This window comes from Cygnus atratus, chromosome 2 (assembly GCF_013377495.2).
Source record: "Cygnus atratus isolate AKBS03 ecotype Queensland, Australia chromosome 2, CAtr_DNAZoo_HiC_assembly, whole genome shotgun sequence".
In the NCBI taxonomy this organism is placed as follows: Eukaryota; Metazoa; Chordata; class Aves; order Anseriformes; family Anatidae; genus Cygnus; species Cygnus atratus.
In genome coordinates this window covers 5,213,858-5,228,836 of record NC_066363.1, presented here as the reverse complement: position 1 = coordinate 5,228,836, position 14,979 = coordinate 5,213,858, and the positions used below count along the sequence as shown (strand labels likewise).

At 49.6% G+C, this 14,979-nt stretch overlaps 2 protein-coding genes across 4 annotated transcripts in view; both read left to right on the top strand.

Annotated features, from left to right (window-relative positions):
* LOC118251789 (mitogen-activated protein kinase kinase kinase 3-like) overlaps nt 1-3,102 on the top strand; it is a 78,189-nt gene extending 75,087 nt beyond the window's left edge. The window contains exon 17 of one of the 3 annotated variants that reach the window (XM_035554363.2): nt 693-3,102. In XM_035554363.2, coding sequence (XP_035410256.1) covers nt 693-921 — 229 coding nt within the window. In that variant the 3' untranslated portion in view covers nt 922-3,102. The remainder of the gene's footprint in view (nt 1-692) is intronic. The other 2 variants (XM_035554365.2, XM_035554364.2) reach the window with 2 other exon arrangements.
* Nucleotides 3,103-3,642: 540 nt separating this feature from the next.
* ACAA1 (acetyl-CoA acyltransferase 1) lies at nt 3,643-14,870 on the top strand. The gene is made up of 12 exons (XM_035554304.2): nt 3,643-3,867; nt 5,017-5,110; nt 5,369-5,426; nt 6,356-6,435; nt 6,933-6,975; nt 7,733-7,831; nt 8,528-8,608; nt 10,458-10,648; nt 10,756-10,935; nt 11,737-11,792; nt 12,548-12,693; nt 12,841-14,870. The coding sequence occupies exons 1-12, from the start codon at nt 3,646-3,648 to the stop codon at nt 12,914-12,916; spliced, it is 1,326 nt and encodes a 441-aa protein (XP_035410197.2). The 5' UTR covers nt 3,643-3,645; the 3' UTR covers nt 12,917-14,870.
* The last annotated feature ends 109 nt before the right edge of the window (nt 14,871-14,979 follow it).

Genomic DNA, 14,979 nt, shown 5'->3' with positions numbered 1-14,979 from the left:
GGGAGCAAAGCATAGCTGAAAGCCCCCAGAGAGGAGCACACAAAACCACAGCTTGCTTTCGGAAGGCCCTGTGTGTGAGGACCACATGTGGCTCAACTGTGTAGCTGCCGTCTAATTCTGGAAAGCAAGCTGATGACAGAGCTTGCCAGAAGAGCTGTTGAGTTCTGGTCACCCCGTTTTTGGGTTATCTAAGCCCAGCTTGGAGGCTCAGTGTGATCTTTTGGCAACCCCTGAAAATCTGCTGCTGGATGTTTGCATGCGGCTCGGACACGAAGACAACCGAAATCATTGGGTGCTTCTGAGTGTTTTGAGAGGCCTCTCTGGAGGCTGTCAGCTGGAGCCTGAAAGAGCAGGGATAACTCGACTTGTCCTCCCAATAAATGGGGATAAAGTCAGACGTAAATCTGTAGGCAAGCACGTTTCGTTCTGGCTCTGCTGTTTGGGGAACTACATCCTATTATTGAAACTGGGGTGTCTAAACTCGTCTGGGTTTTCCTTCGGGGGGTGCTCCCATAAGGTCCCTTGCGTTCTCAGCCACGTACTTTATAAAGCTTAATCTCTGGTAGCTAAAGCAGGCGGAAAAGCCACCAGTTTTAGGACAAATCTCACAAGTCTGCTCTCACTAGTGGGAGCGGAAGGCCACCCCAGCCCCGTACGTGCTGTCTCACCCCGCCTGCTTGCCCTCGTTGCAGGAGCGTGGCCTGCACCGTGGTGGAGATGCTAACGGAGAAGCCGCCGTGGGCGGAGTTCGAAGCCATGGCGGCGATTTTTAAGATCGCCACGCAGCCCACCAACCCCCAGCTCCCCGACGGCGTCTCCAACTCCTGCCGCAACTTCCTCAAGCAGATCTTCGTGGAGGAGAAGCGGAGGCCGACGGCCGAGGACCTGCTGAGGCACCCCTTCGTCAACTGCGGGCTCTGAGCCCCGGGCGGCGGCTTGGGGAAACGCCGGTGGGACGGGGGGGCGGCCGCCAGACCCGCGGCCCTTTTTGCACCCCGCGGTTCACACCTCAGCCCCGGGCTCGTCCTGCTTGGTGGCCCCCCGGGTCCCTTCTCGCTCGTCACCAGCTCGGTGGCTGCCGCCTTGTGGGATTTTTGAAGGCACGCTCGGGACCGTTGGAGGCTGGAGACGCAGGCCACCGCCGGGATTTGGGGACGAGGGCTTCCCCGGAGCGCTGGCCTCGGGGCGAGCACCCTCCTCGTCCCCGGGACCGGCGGAGGAATAAGATGCTGGGTGCTCATCACCGCTCCCCGCAGAGGAACAGGCGCCAGGCTTCGGCCCAGCTGGAGATGATCCTCAGACCGCGGAGTCGGGGGGGACCCGGTGTCCCCGTTCACGAGGGGAAGGGAACCCTTTGGAGGTGGCAGCGCCAGGCAGCCCCGCCAGAGGGGCGGCGTTCGCTCCTGTCCTGTGCCTTAAGCGGTTACAATCGCGGAGTGACGCCCGACTCGGCGCCTGGCAGGGAGTCGGGCGCATTTATGCAGACGTCTTGCCTTTGTGTGTGTGCGTGCGTGTGCGTGTGGAGCAGGAGGAGCACGGCTGGGCCTCCGCACGACCCGGCCCGGTTCCTAAAATCAGGCAGAGAGGACCTGCGGGACTGCACGAGCATGAAGCCGCAGCCTGGGGCCGCAGGGCTGCGTAGATCGCGTGCAGCTGGGCTTCCTTCTGCAATGTTTCGGAAGTTGTAGGAGAAATTGGGAAAGCTTAAAGCATTGCTGGGCTACGGCCTCTGACCAACACTACTACCCTGTGGGGAGCAAGCAGAGAGGCCCTGGGAATGAATTTATCAGATCTTGGTGATTTTGGACAAATTAATTGCATCACCCCATCTCCTGCTTCCGTGCTGCATTAGCTGTTTCCACCCGGCTCAGCGAAGGTTAAACAAGCAGTTCCCAGGGCGGTGCCAGCTTCAGGCCACCGTGTCAAACACAGGATTATTTTATTTTATTTTATTTTATTTTATTTTTCACTGAAAATGAAAAGGGTTGCTTGGAGCGAAGGGGAAATGGAGGAAGGGGCTGGTTGTGTGACTTTGCACATCCTTGAATTCTGCCGGGCGGAAGAGATCGAGTCGTGCTGTGGCTGCAGCTCCAGAGAGAGAGGCAAAAACCAGAGTTATTTTCAGTCAAAGAAAAAAAGACTGGGGCTGTTTGGGCAAATTAAATAGCTAGAAGGGTTCCCTGTAAATGTGTCCACGGGGCTGCCGAGGCCAGCACCTACCCGAGCTTTGTGCCTGGCCACCAGGGCGGTGGATGCCGGCTCTCCGGGCTGCCCCTCCGCAGGGGGGGAATAGTCGCCTCCTTCCTCTAGGGGAAAGAAAGGATTTTATTCTGTGAATAGGACCAAATCCATCGCTCTGGTTAGTTCTAGAGGATGGATTAAAAAAAAAAACACAAGAAAAAACGTGTTGGCAAATAAGGGGTTGTCAGAAGAGACGAACAAAAAGGGTGTTTCAGTAAAGCTAGAAGTGTTTTTATGCTGTTTTCTCCCCTTTCACCGACCCTGTTCAGCTTTGATTTTTCACCCCTTAGGGGTGGATGTGAGCTGTTATTTTCTCCAAAGACTCAAGAACAAAAGTGGGGCCCAGCCGCGCTGCCCGAGCGCTGGGGGAGGCTACGGGGGACCCTCCGCAACGCTCCCTGGGGCCTCGTCAGCCCCACAAAGCACCCCAAAAAGCCTCCCTGGGACAGCCTGGTCCCCTGGCTCATGGGTGAGTGTGTTTGTGTGTGTGTGTGTACATGTGTGTGTGTGTACGTGTGTGTGTACGTGTGTGTGTACATGGGCGTGTGTGTACAGGGGTGTGCGTGCAAGGCTGCGTGTGAGTGCGCGCGTGTGAGTGCGACTTGCTCCTCAGGTGCCTTTGCCTTTGTGTTTTTTTTTAAACCCTCGCAGTGTTCTGATGTACAAAATGAAAACTAGAAGAGAATGTAATATTATGCCATGTAAATTTCCTTTTTTTTTTTTTTTTTTATATATGTATATTTTATTTTGTCCAGCGCACCCGGGGGAGCGGGGCGGCCCTGCTGGGGCCGTGTCCCCGCTCTGCGTGCGGTGTCGCCGTGTGTATCCCAGAGAAACGTTTTCCTTCCATTGGAAAAAGGCTCCGGTGTGATGTTGTGTGTCTGCTGAGCGTGTGGCCGTCCCCCTCTGTCATTCCCTCCTCGGGGGCCGCTGAGCAGCGGGGCTGGGGGCTTTGGCCTGAAATAGGGACCACCACCACGCATGCACTGCCCGGTCACATTGGCCTGGTGTTACACCATGGCAGAAGGCTGGGGGCGGGCTCTTTTATTTCTGCCTTCTTTCATTCCATTCATTTATTCTTATTTTTATTTATTTGCATTTTGTCTTTTCAGAGACTCATAGATCTTACTATTAATTTTAATTTTAATTTTTAATTTTAATTTTTAATTTTAACTTTTATTCTAATTTTAACTTTTTTTTTTTAACCTTTTATTTTCCTGATTTCCTTTTGTTTCCGTTTATTTATTCCAGTCCCTTCCCTCCCCCCTTCCTCCTCCCCACCCACCCACGGAGCCCAACCGGGGGGGCGGGGCCAGCGAGCGGTGGGCGTGGCCATGCAAACGAAATGGGCGTGTCCCGCGAAGCCCCGCCCCCCTCCTCCCTCCCCGCCGCGGGGGCGTCAAGATGGCGGCGGGGCCCGGGGACGCCAAGATGGCGGCGGGGGGCAGCGGCGGGGCGCTGCGGCGGGTGCGGGCGGTGCTGGGGCACCTCTCGGGGCAGCCCCCGGCCGCCGTGCGGGCAGCGCCCTGCGGGAGCCGGGCCGGGGGAGCCGCCGGCCCCGACGACGTGGTGGTGGTGCACGGGAGGAGGACGGCCATCGGCCGAGCCAAGCGCGGGGGGTTCAAGGTACGGCTTTGCTTTTGGGGGGGGGGTGGTCTCCTCCCTGCTGCCCCTCGCGCCCTAAATCCAGGAGGCGCCTCCGGTACACCAAAATCCTCGCTCCCCTCTCAGGGAGCTGCCCCCGCCCCAAAATGTTGAGCCCCCCAGCCACCAGCACCCCCTCAGGGGTTGCCCTCGCTGCCCCCAGCCCAGGAGGGGCTCCGCTCGCCAACCATCAGGAAAATAAAATCATTTTTTGGGGGTGCTGCGGTGCCACCGGGAGCCCCCCAGCCCTGCAGGCTGCTGTGTGGTGCCCAACCCCGTCATGTCCTGCCCCACGCTGAGCCCACCAGTCCCGGTTCCCCGAGGAACCGCGGTGAGGAGCATCTCCCTCACCTTCCTGCCTTGCTGCGGACCTCTTGGTGTGGCCCTCCTGGACCAGCCTTCTCCTTGCCAAGCCACAGGAGTGGCGTCCCGGGGTCTGAGCAAGACCCAAGCGTGGTGCCAGGCGACTGCTGTCGCTTTCTGGCTTCCTCAGTCTCTTCTCACATCACGTTCCCACAAACACAAGCCCGGGATAGCCACAGCACCTGCAAGTGGAGGTGGTGGGACATGAGGTGTTCCCAAGCTGCCTGTGTTTTTTCTGGGCTTTCAAGGGGCTGTGTTGAATTTGGGGTCGATAACGGCACACGCAGCTATAGTCTTAAGTGACTTAAGTCACTGACCTGTGCAAAACCCGCTCCAGGTGTGTGCCACGCGCTGCCGGGCGCGGAAATCCCTGCAGTAACTCAGCTGGAGCTCAGCGGGTGGTGGGGTCCAGCTGCTGCCCTGTGGGGTCATCTGGGTTTTACACAGAGGGAACTCTGAGTCTCTGCGTGCTCGTGCCGTATAACTCATCCTAGTTGCTTTACTTTCAAGGCCCTACAACATATTCGTATAAATCCCAGCTAGGTAAGCAAGCTGCGTGTGTTACAGTGCTTGAAAAACACTCAGGGCAAAAACATACGTGAGAGTGACGCCTTTGTAGGAAAACTCAGCTCGGTCTGATGGTGGCTGTAGAGGTGAGGTAGCGCTGAGCAAGCCCGGGCACCGACCCTCTGCAGCAGCACGAAGGTGAGCTGGTGGCGGGGCAGTCGTTGGTGTTCGTTGAGTAGCGCTAACCCCGTGTGCTTGCAGGATACCACGCCCGATGAGCTGCTGTCTGCCGTTATGACAGCCGTCCTGCAGGACGTCGGGCTTCGTCCAGAGGCGCTGGGAGACATCTGTGTGGGTGAGTGATCGCCCTCTGTCCTGCCTGGAGGCTCTGGGACAGGCCCATGGGAGACTCGCGGGTGTTGTGCGGATCAGAAGGGGCTGATGCGTGGCGTTATTATGCTCATGAAATTAACACGCCCTTGATGACTGTCCCAAGTGGCTGGGCTCCGATCAGATGGCACCGAGCCACGGTGACACTAGTGTCCCTTCGGTGTCAGCAGCAAATAGCGGGGGCAGTGCAACTGATTGATGGGAAACCTGTCTTTGCACGCAGGAAACGTGCTGCAGCCGGGAGCCGGCGCTTTGATCGCAAGAGTTGCGCAGTTTCTAAGGTAAACTCAACCAGATCGAGGTTTCTTCTCGTCTTTTTGGGCCTCAGCTACAGAGCCGCATTGGGTGAGAGGTCGTGATGAGGCTCGTGAGCTCGTAGGAGCTTCTGGCAGATCACCTTTTGCCTAGAAGTCAGACTTTGATCGAGAGTTTGGAGAGCCCTGCTGGGAGAAGCAGGCCCTGTTGGCAGGGGCCGGGCGGCGCCGCGAGGAGCGGCCTCCCCTTCCGCGCAGGCACTGCTCTGTGGGCTGCTCCCCTGATCTCCCCCCATCAGCACAGCGGGGCCAGTGACGGAGGCGTGAGCACTTTGCTCGCTCCTGGCAGCCTTCCCAGGGAGGCAGAGGTGAGGCTGATTAACCTCCGTGCCGCCTCTGGACGGGAGATCTCGTTTTGTGGGCTCCCAGCTGCTTCTCCGTACCGCAGGGCTGTACTTCTCTCAGCTGTACCTGAGCCCCAAACTTAGCAGTTGTCTCAGTTCTTTGTTTTTCAGAATTGTGGCTGATGTCTGCAGCTGCATCCCAGCTTCCAAGTATTTCAGCCAGCTTTTATTGCTGAATGACGTTTCCTTCTGCTAAAGCAGTTTACAGTCGCTGCTTTGGAGGGGCGCAGGCACAGCAATTAGGAATATTGCAGAGCCTTTGAGCATTTCTGGCTCTGGTCAGAGCTCAGGAACTAGGCTTGTGAGAGGGACCTGCTTACTGAGGGCTTTCCGAAGAATAGACTTGTGGGGAAACAGCACGTGGAGCCACCTGCAATTCAATTTGGAAATTATCCATGGATTTTGCTTTGTCTTGGTGCAGGTCCAAATAGGTCAACAAATGTATATTGGGATCTGTCCCGAGCGCGAGGGTTAAAGTTTAATCAAGCAGCCTAACGTTCTCTGTAGTGGTTTGGTTTGTTGCGTGGTCTTTAACGCTCCCTCATCTTCTAGTGGTATCCCAGAGACGGTGCCTTGCTCGAGTGTGAACCGGCAGTGCTCCTCCGGGCTGCAGGCCATTATCAATATAGCTGGTAAGTGTGCACGGGCACTTGGGTTGGCGTTAATGCCTGCCGCACCGCAAGTGCTCCTTTATCCTGGTCATTTGTTCTCCAGTCCCTTTGAACAGTAAAAACAGTGATAAAGCCTTCTGCGGTTGGGAATTCTCAGTGTGGTGTTGACTTGAATACTTTCATATCCTTGAGATATGAAGATACCCTTATATATACACCTCATACCCTTGAGATATGTAAGATACCCTTAGAGAAACACCTTGGTCATCTGAGGATGAGTTCTTCCTAGCACCACTTCCACGTCAGGCTCCTTCTCTTAGGGTCGGTCCTGTCCTCCCTGCTTGCAGGTCAGGTCGTGCTTAGTTTCAGCCACGTCAGCTCCTTGGCTTACGTTGGAGCGCAGAGGGAAAGCCCCTTCCAGGGGTGGTGAGTGCGTCAGGTGGTCACAAAACTGCAGCTGGAATCCAAGCGCTTTTGCTCCTAACGATAATAAGAATGTTTGTGCACTGCTGTTACAGGTGGCATCCGAAATGGGTCATATGACATTGGCCTGGCCTGTGGGTAAGAACATCTTTTTGTGGCACTCTTATGGCCTCCTGCGAGCAGCACGCTGTCCTTCTGCAGCAGGTCTTGGATGAGGCGTCAGAAATCCCTTCCAAGCAGATCTGTGTTCCCAGAACGCAGCAGACCATGAAGCATCTTAAGCTTCGTGGCCTAAGACCGACTGTACAAAAGCTCGCTAGTCCTAAGCAGTGGCTTTGTATTCGTGCAGTAAAATTGGGTACCTTCGATCTGTTAACTCATCTGTAGGTCAAAGACTGCAGCCTCTGGGACCCACATCTGAAATTCTGTGTGTTGCAAAATGCAAAGGGCATAGCTCACTGAAGCCTCTTTGTCTTGGGTTGCTTCATACTTCGTGTTGTTCTACTGCCAACCAGTTTTTAAGCTGGAACTGGCCTTTTTCTGGCTGTTGACAACTCTAGTCCAAGAACCTTGGGTTTCTCATTACGTCTGAAGACAGAAGTGCCAGAATAGTTAGCAATTCCTTCCTTGCTGTGGAAGCATGAGAAATTAACTGTTGACATTGGTATCCTGTCCTAATGAAACAAGGACCCACTTAGGCTAGCAATCCATCGTAATTTTGTGCTAATTTTTGTATTGACGCCTGAAGAGCTTCTGCCTCAGCCAGTTTTTAATTATCAGCTGCACTTCTATAGGTTAATAGGAAATAATGTTGTGAAGACGCTGACCAGTCGTAGCTGAGCAATCATCATAAGTGGACGCAGTGGCAGTAACTTCAATTTTTTCCCGTGTTTAGCGTGGAAACAATGTCCCTCAGAAGTGCCAATAACCCTGGCGATATCAGCTCCAGTATGATGGAAAACAGCAAAGCTCGAGATTGCCTTATTCCCATGGGGTGAGTGTCTCCTCTCAGAGGGGTTTCCAGGTTGTCCATCCCCCAGTGACTGCTGTTTCACACCGATCTGAGTGCCGGGAGCTTGGCTGTGGGCGTCAGCATCCTCCTGGGCTGGTACAGAAGATCTGTGGTGTGGAATGGGTGGGGAAGATCAGCAGCTCTGATGAAAGATTTTCTTACCTTATAACTTAAGCTCAGTGGTTTCATGAATACAAACAATTATGAATCACAACGTTTTGTGTGTTTAGGATTTCTGGAAATGCTCTTGCATTTCATAATCTCAACTTCCATGCAGAACAAAGCCGCTGTTTCCTTATAAAAGGATATCCTGCTGTTCTCTGAAGTGCTAAAGGTGTAAGGCAACAGCTGCCTTGAATTCTTTCCTCCTGTACCTGACCTGCCAGCTTCATTAACCCCCTTGGCACGGCCACACGTTAGCAGAGGTGGAGGCCATCCTCTTCGCTCTTAAATTGACCCCGAGGGGAGTCTGTGGTGTGGTGCGAGAGTGGATTTGAACTTTGTTTTGGTTAATGGATTTGATTCAGGGTCCGCCCCTGCCAAGCAGGTCCAGGTTGAGAAGTCAGCAGTTAGCTTTGAGGCTGAAGCCGCTGCTTGTAGCTTGTGTTGTCAATAAAAGACAATTCCAGCTTCGCTAGATATATTATTGGATTATTTTTCTGATGTTGTTTTCCCCAGAATAACCTCAGAGAATGTGGCAGAGAAGTTTGGAGTTTCCCGAAAGAAGCAAGATGCCTTTGCCTTGGCTTCCCAGCAAAAGTAAATGCTTCTTATTTTTACCTTTTTCATTACTGAATACATAGAGAGAGGGGGGAAAAAAACAACTTTGCGTGAGTGGTTAAGTGCAGCCTTCATCTTGCCTTTCAAAACTTAACAGCGAGTAAAGAAGCTTGTTTGGACAGAGCAAAGACCAGCACGTGTCTTGGGTGGTGCGGTAAGGAAGCCGGAGTCCAGAGCTGCTCTGGGAGCCGCGTGGTTTTGCGCACTTAACACCAGACGTGCAGGCTTTGAGCACCGAGAGCAGCCGTGTTTGTCATCGTGTGAAGGATACAATTGCCACGAGGTTTCCGAAGCCGGTGGACAGCTGAGTGTTTTCGTAGTGGCTTTGGCTCGGTGTCATTTTAAACCGAATGTGGGCGTCAGAGCAGAAGTGATCTTCCCTGAGGGGGAGTATTTCAAAGTAGCCATTTCTAGAGAACTGCCAAGCTTATAGGAAGAGCTTGTCTTTGCTGCAGGCGTTTGGCTCCGAGTGAGCCCAATCCTACCTCTAATATCCTTCCTTTAGGTTAAAAAATTGCCAGGGTGAGCTGACCCCCGGAATCCCTGGGGCTGTACCAGCAGTCCAGAGACAGTGGGTGAGACACTGAAGTTGCTGGCATCAAGGAGTTAAACCAGCTTTCAGAACTGTGTTTAAGCATCGCCCCGGCCCAATTATTTATCTAATGCAGGAAGCCACTGGACAAGGCAGTTAACCTTTAAATTCTGGCCCTGCTTCGAGGGAACTTGGCACGCCAGGCTTTCTCACTGACTGATAGCGCAAAAGGGTATGTGAACATGATCCTCACCTCTCACATGAGGAAAGGGTTGATTTTCTGGCTGCAGGCTCAGGATGTCTGCGGAGTTACTGATCTCTCCTTCGGCTCTTAATCTCTCTTACTTGGCAGTATTAAATATTTATATTTTATGAATAAAAGCGTAAAGCAATGAGGGAGTAGAACAAGCTTTGTCTCCAATTTGCATTACCTGAAAAGGGCGCTTTGCTGCTGGAAGGTAAATCGTCTAAATTTTCTCTGGTGCAGAGGCTTTTAAATACCTTGTTAGTATGAAAGATTAAAATTATGTGCTCTGAGTTAATTATAATTTAGCTACTTGCATTCTGCGCACTTCCATCAGTCTGGGCGTGTCAGTTGTTCCCTGCTGGTAATGCTGCTGTCAGAGGGACCGGAGTCGATCCTCTGTGCACCTTTACTTCTGGTTCCCTTCTGTGTAGTCAATAAATTATGCAACATAAATGAGAATCATTTGAGGTTGAAAGATGACATTTAAATGCCAGAAGATGATACTTCAAGTCTGCAGTCTGAAAGTCAACTTGTTTTTTGTAGGACAAAATCTGGAATGGGTGAAACTCTAGCCATTCTGTAACTTCTCACAAGTTATTAGTATTACATAGAAGCTTAGCTGACTTGCCCTGTTTTAAACTTCCAGAAATAGGCATTGATGCTTGAACATCGGGATTATTTTCTTCCAGTTGTGGTGTGACTGTACCACTGGACATGTACAACTTGATGGCTGTGGGCTGGTGGTGGTCAGTCAGTCACTAAGGTGTTAGTGGGGACAGAACAGGATCTTGCTCAGCACTGTGTGCTCCTGTGACTTGGGTTTGGGGAGAGCACCCGTAATGTTGGCGATGTATTTCCTGTGACAGAGGTAAGAAGTCTGTCTTCCCATTAACGGAAAGCAGTATTTGCCTTCTTCCCATCCACTACGCAGTGACGATGCACCTGGTACCAACTCACATCTTAATTCATCCTCGCTGACTGCTCTTGTTGATGTGAGTTCTTGCAATTCTTCTCCAGGTTATTTTAACTTCTGTACTTTCCTCTAACAGAGCAGCAAAAGCTCAGCAGCTGGGACTGTTTAAAGCCGAGATTGTTCCGGTCAAGACCACCGTCCAAGATAAGGAGGGCAACCAACAAACAATCACTGTGCACCAAGATGAAGGGATTAGGCCCTCCACCACCCTGGAAGGCTTGGCGAAGCTGAAGCCTGCCTTCAAGGAGAACGGCAGCACTACAGCAGGTCAGCTCTGTCGTTAATGACATGATTTTCTGCCATTCCTGTGGCTTACCTGCCCTGTCGCACAATGTGCTCAGGCAGAAGAGGTGGTAATAGATTTCTTCCAACAGGCAACGCCAGCCAGGTCAGTGACGGAGCAGCTGCAGTTCTGCTGGCAAAACGTTCGAAAGCAGCACAGCTGGGACTGCCAGTGCTGGGGGTGCTCAGGTCCTTTGCCGTGGTCGGAGTCCCGCCCGATGTTATGGGCATAGGGCCAGCCTACGCGATCCCTGCCGCCGTGGGGAAGGCAGGTAAGGAACTCATCACTCACACGGTGCTCAGCACGAGGCAGAATCGCACCCTGCCGACTGAAATTTGAGGTGATCATTCCAGCATGTGCAGCTAGCAGGGAGAGGAACACTGGGCTTAAATTCAGAACCTTGGAAGAGATGCTGCCTAGTGGTGGTGTCATACCGCTCACTTCTGAGGTACAAAATACCACTCACTCGCCTTTGAGAAGCTCAGGACTAAACCCCTGCACGGTCTCAACAAGCTGCCAGCACGTGGCAAATGATTTAGAGTTCGTTTAGTTCTCTTTTCACTGAATGTGACTAGGCTGTGGGTGTGTGTTTTTTTTGTTGTTTTGGTTTTCTTTTTGTAATTGTAAAATTGTAATTTTGGCATCTGGCCAGTGGAATGGGCTTTCCTCGGTGTTATCATACTCACAGGGTTAAACAGCTTTTATAGCTCACGATTATTATTGTGGTCAGCTGTCATCACTGTGGTTACACATTTGCCCATAGTTTTATCTTTGTCTTGAAATACCCTTTGGTCTTTAACCCCTCTGCAAAGAAACCGTGTTTAATCTAAGGAAACTGTGCAAACTCAGTGACATGATGCCACGGACTGTGAGGTTTTGCAGTCTTTAGATACTTGTACACATAAAGACATACAAACGTAGACACCCGACAGGGAGCCAAGGTCCTCCCTTTGTTGTTGTTAGCAGAGTAGAAGTAGAATTCATAAAGGAAGACTTCAAGTGAATTATTCTCTTTGATGTACTTACAAGGCAATAATATCTCCTTTTAAATCCTGACTTTTCTGAATCATAGGTCTGACACTAAATGACATTGATATATTTGAAATCAATGAAGCCTTTGCAAGCCAGGTGAGTGATCATCCTGTTTGAGTTGTTACAGTGCTTGGAAACTAAATATATTTCAACTTGGTCTCAAAATTAAGATTTGACTACATTTCTGGCCAAATGTTAAGAACGTGTACAGACTATTTTCTTGAAATAAAAATAAGCAGGCATTGCTTATATAGCATAAGACTACCTTATTATTTAGTGGAGATCTTTTTTAATCTTTATTGTTGTATCCTCATTACCAACTTGCAAAATTGCTGTTTCACAAGGCTGTAATTTGTTATAGGGTGGTGTCAGTGTGAATGTGTTGCACTTACCAATTTGCATGTCCTTAATGAAATGCAGAAACTTCACTTGTTGTCCACAAATCTGTGACTTGCCTGTCAGAAAGCATGTGGGCTCACTTCGAGATGAAGTTGATAGGTTTAGCTTGCTTCGTGTGCTTTGGATTTGTAATGTAGTTCCACTGCTTTCCACTGGCAAATGGTCCAGCTAGGCAGGCCTATAAATACTAATTTTAATACTTTCAGAGCGGCTGACACAAGAGTGTGGATTTTCTGTAACAGAAAACATAACTTGAGCTAAATTCATTCTGAGCACAAATCTTCTGAAGCCCCTAGACCCGCCTAGGATTATCTGCCTGGCTGTTTGCTGTCCTTCTTTGTATGTGGAGATCACCAGTCTTCTCTGCAGCCCTCCTAGTTCTGTACTGCAGGAGAGCTGAGAACTAACAGAGGTGAGAGCATGCTGTGAAACACTTCCCCGTGTCTTTCCAGGCTGTGTACTGTGTTGAAAAGCTGGGCATTCCCATGGAGAAGGTCAACCCCCTGGGAGGAGCAATAGCCCTGGGGCACCCCCTGGGCTGTACAGGCGCTCGGCAAGTCGTCACTTTGCTCAATGAATTGAAGCGTAGAGGGAGAAGGTGAGCACTGAACAACGGTATTGACCTTAGCTGTATCTGGGTAAATCAGGCTCAGAAGTAATCATCGCTTTTGTTGGATTTTTTTCCCCTGGTCAGGTGATGTAAACGTGATGGTTTTTCTTAATTCTGTGTCTTCTTTCGTTCCAGAGCATATGGTGTTGTGTCAATGTGCATTGGAACTGGCATGGGAGCTGCAGCAGTATTTGAATACCCGGGGAACTAAACTCCAGTGTACTGACAAATCAGCACAGCTGCTAATTCTCTGCTTTCTCTAGTGATAGCAAATGATTTGCACTGTGAAATCAAGTGTATTCAGGGATCCGTTACTAGCTCTACAAATTTCAGGCACAAATTGAGAAGCAGAATAAATCCTACAGATCAACTGAGGTGGAAAAATGCAAGATCGACATTTGCTTCAGCACCGTAAAGCATCCTAGGATGAGAAAAGAAACGAGTTCAGCTGAAGTTCAAAGACAGGCCCTCGTGTGGTGATTGTGAACGAATACTTGTAATTGATCCCTTTACTCTGAACTCCTTCTCTCTAATTATATTTACGTTGTACATTGTTTGTATGACAAAGCACCTAAAACCGTGGCTCCAAATGAAAATGTCAGTGCACATGAAATGGCTGTTCCAGGGTTTTCTTAAAGATTTCATGATCTTGAAGGAAGTTTAGGAAGATGTCTTTTGAAAGCAGTGCAAAGACTTAACATTTCCTTTATAACTATGTTTGTCCTACCCGAATCACAAGTTGGTTCTGTCTTAAATCCTCCGTATGCTAGAGGATGTGCTTTAGCTTTATGTATCTATATATATATATAGAGAGAGTTTTTTTCTTTTTTAACCAAGCTGCTCTGAAACCACCAGGTGGGCAAGGTGGAAGGGTTACTAGCAAGTAGTTTACACAGCAGCAAAATATAAACAAACAGTTGGGGTGCCTGCACAGAAAGGTTCTGAGGAATTGCTAGAAACAAAGTGTTTGAAAGTAGCCATTCCATTTTTTTTACAACATGTTTCTAATTATTAGCTTGTATGACTAATGTAGTAGACAAGCTTATGCTTAATAATTAGATATAAAACAGATTTCAGCACTAATACAAATGTTTACATTTCATCTTAGGAAATTCTCCCTTCTCTGTTCTTGTTAACAGAAAGATCACTGAAGCTAAGAGCTAATGGTTTGAAAAAGAAATGTATTAATGACCTTTGACGTGCTAGGAAGTTTAAATTTGTAACACAGACTGAAGTTTTTTGTCCTAGCTCTTATTTTGCACTTAATAATACAATTGGGCTCCGGCAATATCTTTGTATTCTTTTTATTGTGATTGTTAGTTGAAGGTCACGATTAGCTAGAGCTGTTATATTTTCTCATGTTCCTGTTATGTAGCTTGTCTTGCTTACCCAGCAATCTCATGTATTTCAGAGCAGAAAGATAGCATTATTTAGAAGGGGGGGGGAGGGAGGCAGTTGTAGCTTCAAGGGTCCTCTTGGCACAGTAAGGTTCCTATGTATAAAATGAGTTCTCAGTGCCAGTACGGATCTGCTTTCATCTAGGCAGAAGGCAGATAGCATCATCTTTTCTCTTCCAGGGTGGATTTCAGCCCCTTCCTCCCCACACACAGTGCCTCTAACAAAAACCTTACATGATGAGGGTGGAAAACCTAACCGTCTCAGAAGTGGGAATTTCAGTGACCTTTAGCTAAAGCAATTCTAAAAACATTTGAAGAGATGTGTGAGTAAATGGGAACCGTGTGGGAGGAAGGAATCAAAAGGAAGAAGGGTTTCTCCTGCCGTAGCTGAAGGGGCTGTTCTCAATACCCACGTGTGATGAAACATGCAGAGTCCAGGAAACGTTGGCTTTCCCATATTCATGTAACATATTGAGAAGACAGCCAGGGAAATGCTGGTCTATTCACTAATTCTTGGTTTTATTATGTATCGGTGGGCATTTTAATGTCAAACAAGCAGAAAAATTGCAAAACAAAAGCTTCTTTTTACCATACCAACAGTCATGATTGTAATTTGAAGCACACTGTACTATGCAAAAGTTTTTTGACCTAACAGTTACCATAGCTGGCTTGCAATTTAAAACGTCATGTTGCAGAGGCTGGCTCTGTGGGTAATGCTAAGCTTATCACAGCAATAAAATACCACAGGAGATTGTGACTGTTTTCAAATTACTGTGACTTTTTTTACCCATAACCTATAAACTTTATTCTGCTAAAACTCCAGTACACGTTTAAAAGCTGAAGTAGATGAAACTACAGGCTCAGCTGGTTACACTTT

Coding starts and splice junctions, on each gene's coding strand:
- ACAA1 (XM_035554304.2), top strand. CDS start 3,646: ATGGCGGCGGGGCCCGGGGACGCCAAGATGGCGGCGGGGGGCAGCGGC. Junction 5,427..6,355: donor AGAGTTGCGCAGTTTCTAAG/GTAAACTCAACC, acceptor CTCATCTTCTAG/TGGTATCCCAGAGACGGTGC. Junction 7,832..8,527: donor GATTGCCTTATTCCCATGGG/GTGAGTGTCTCC, acceptor TGTTTTCCCCAG/AATAACCTCAGAGAATGTGG.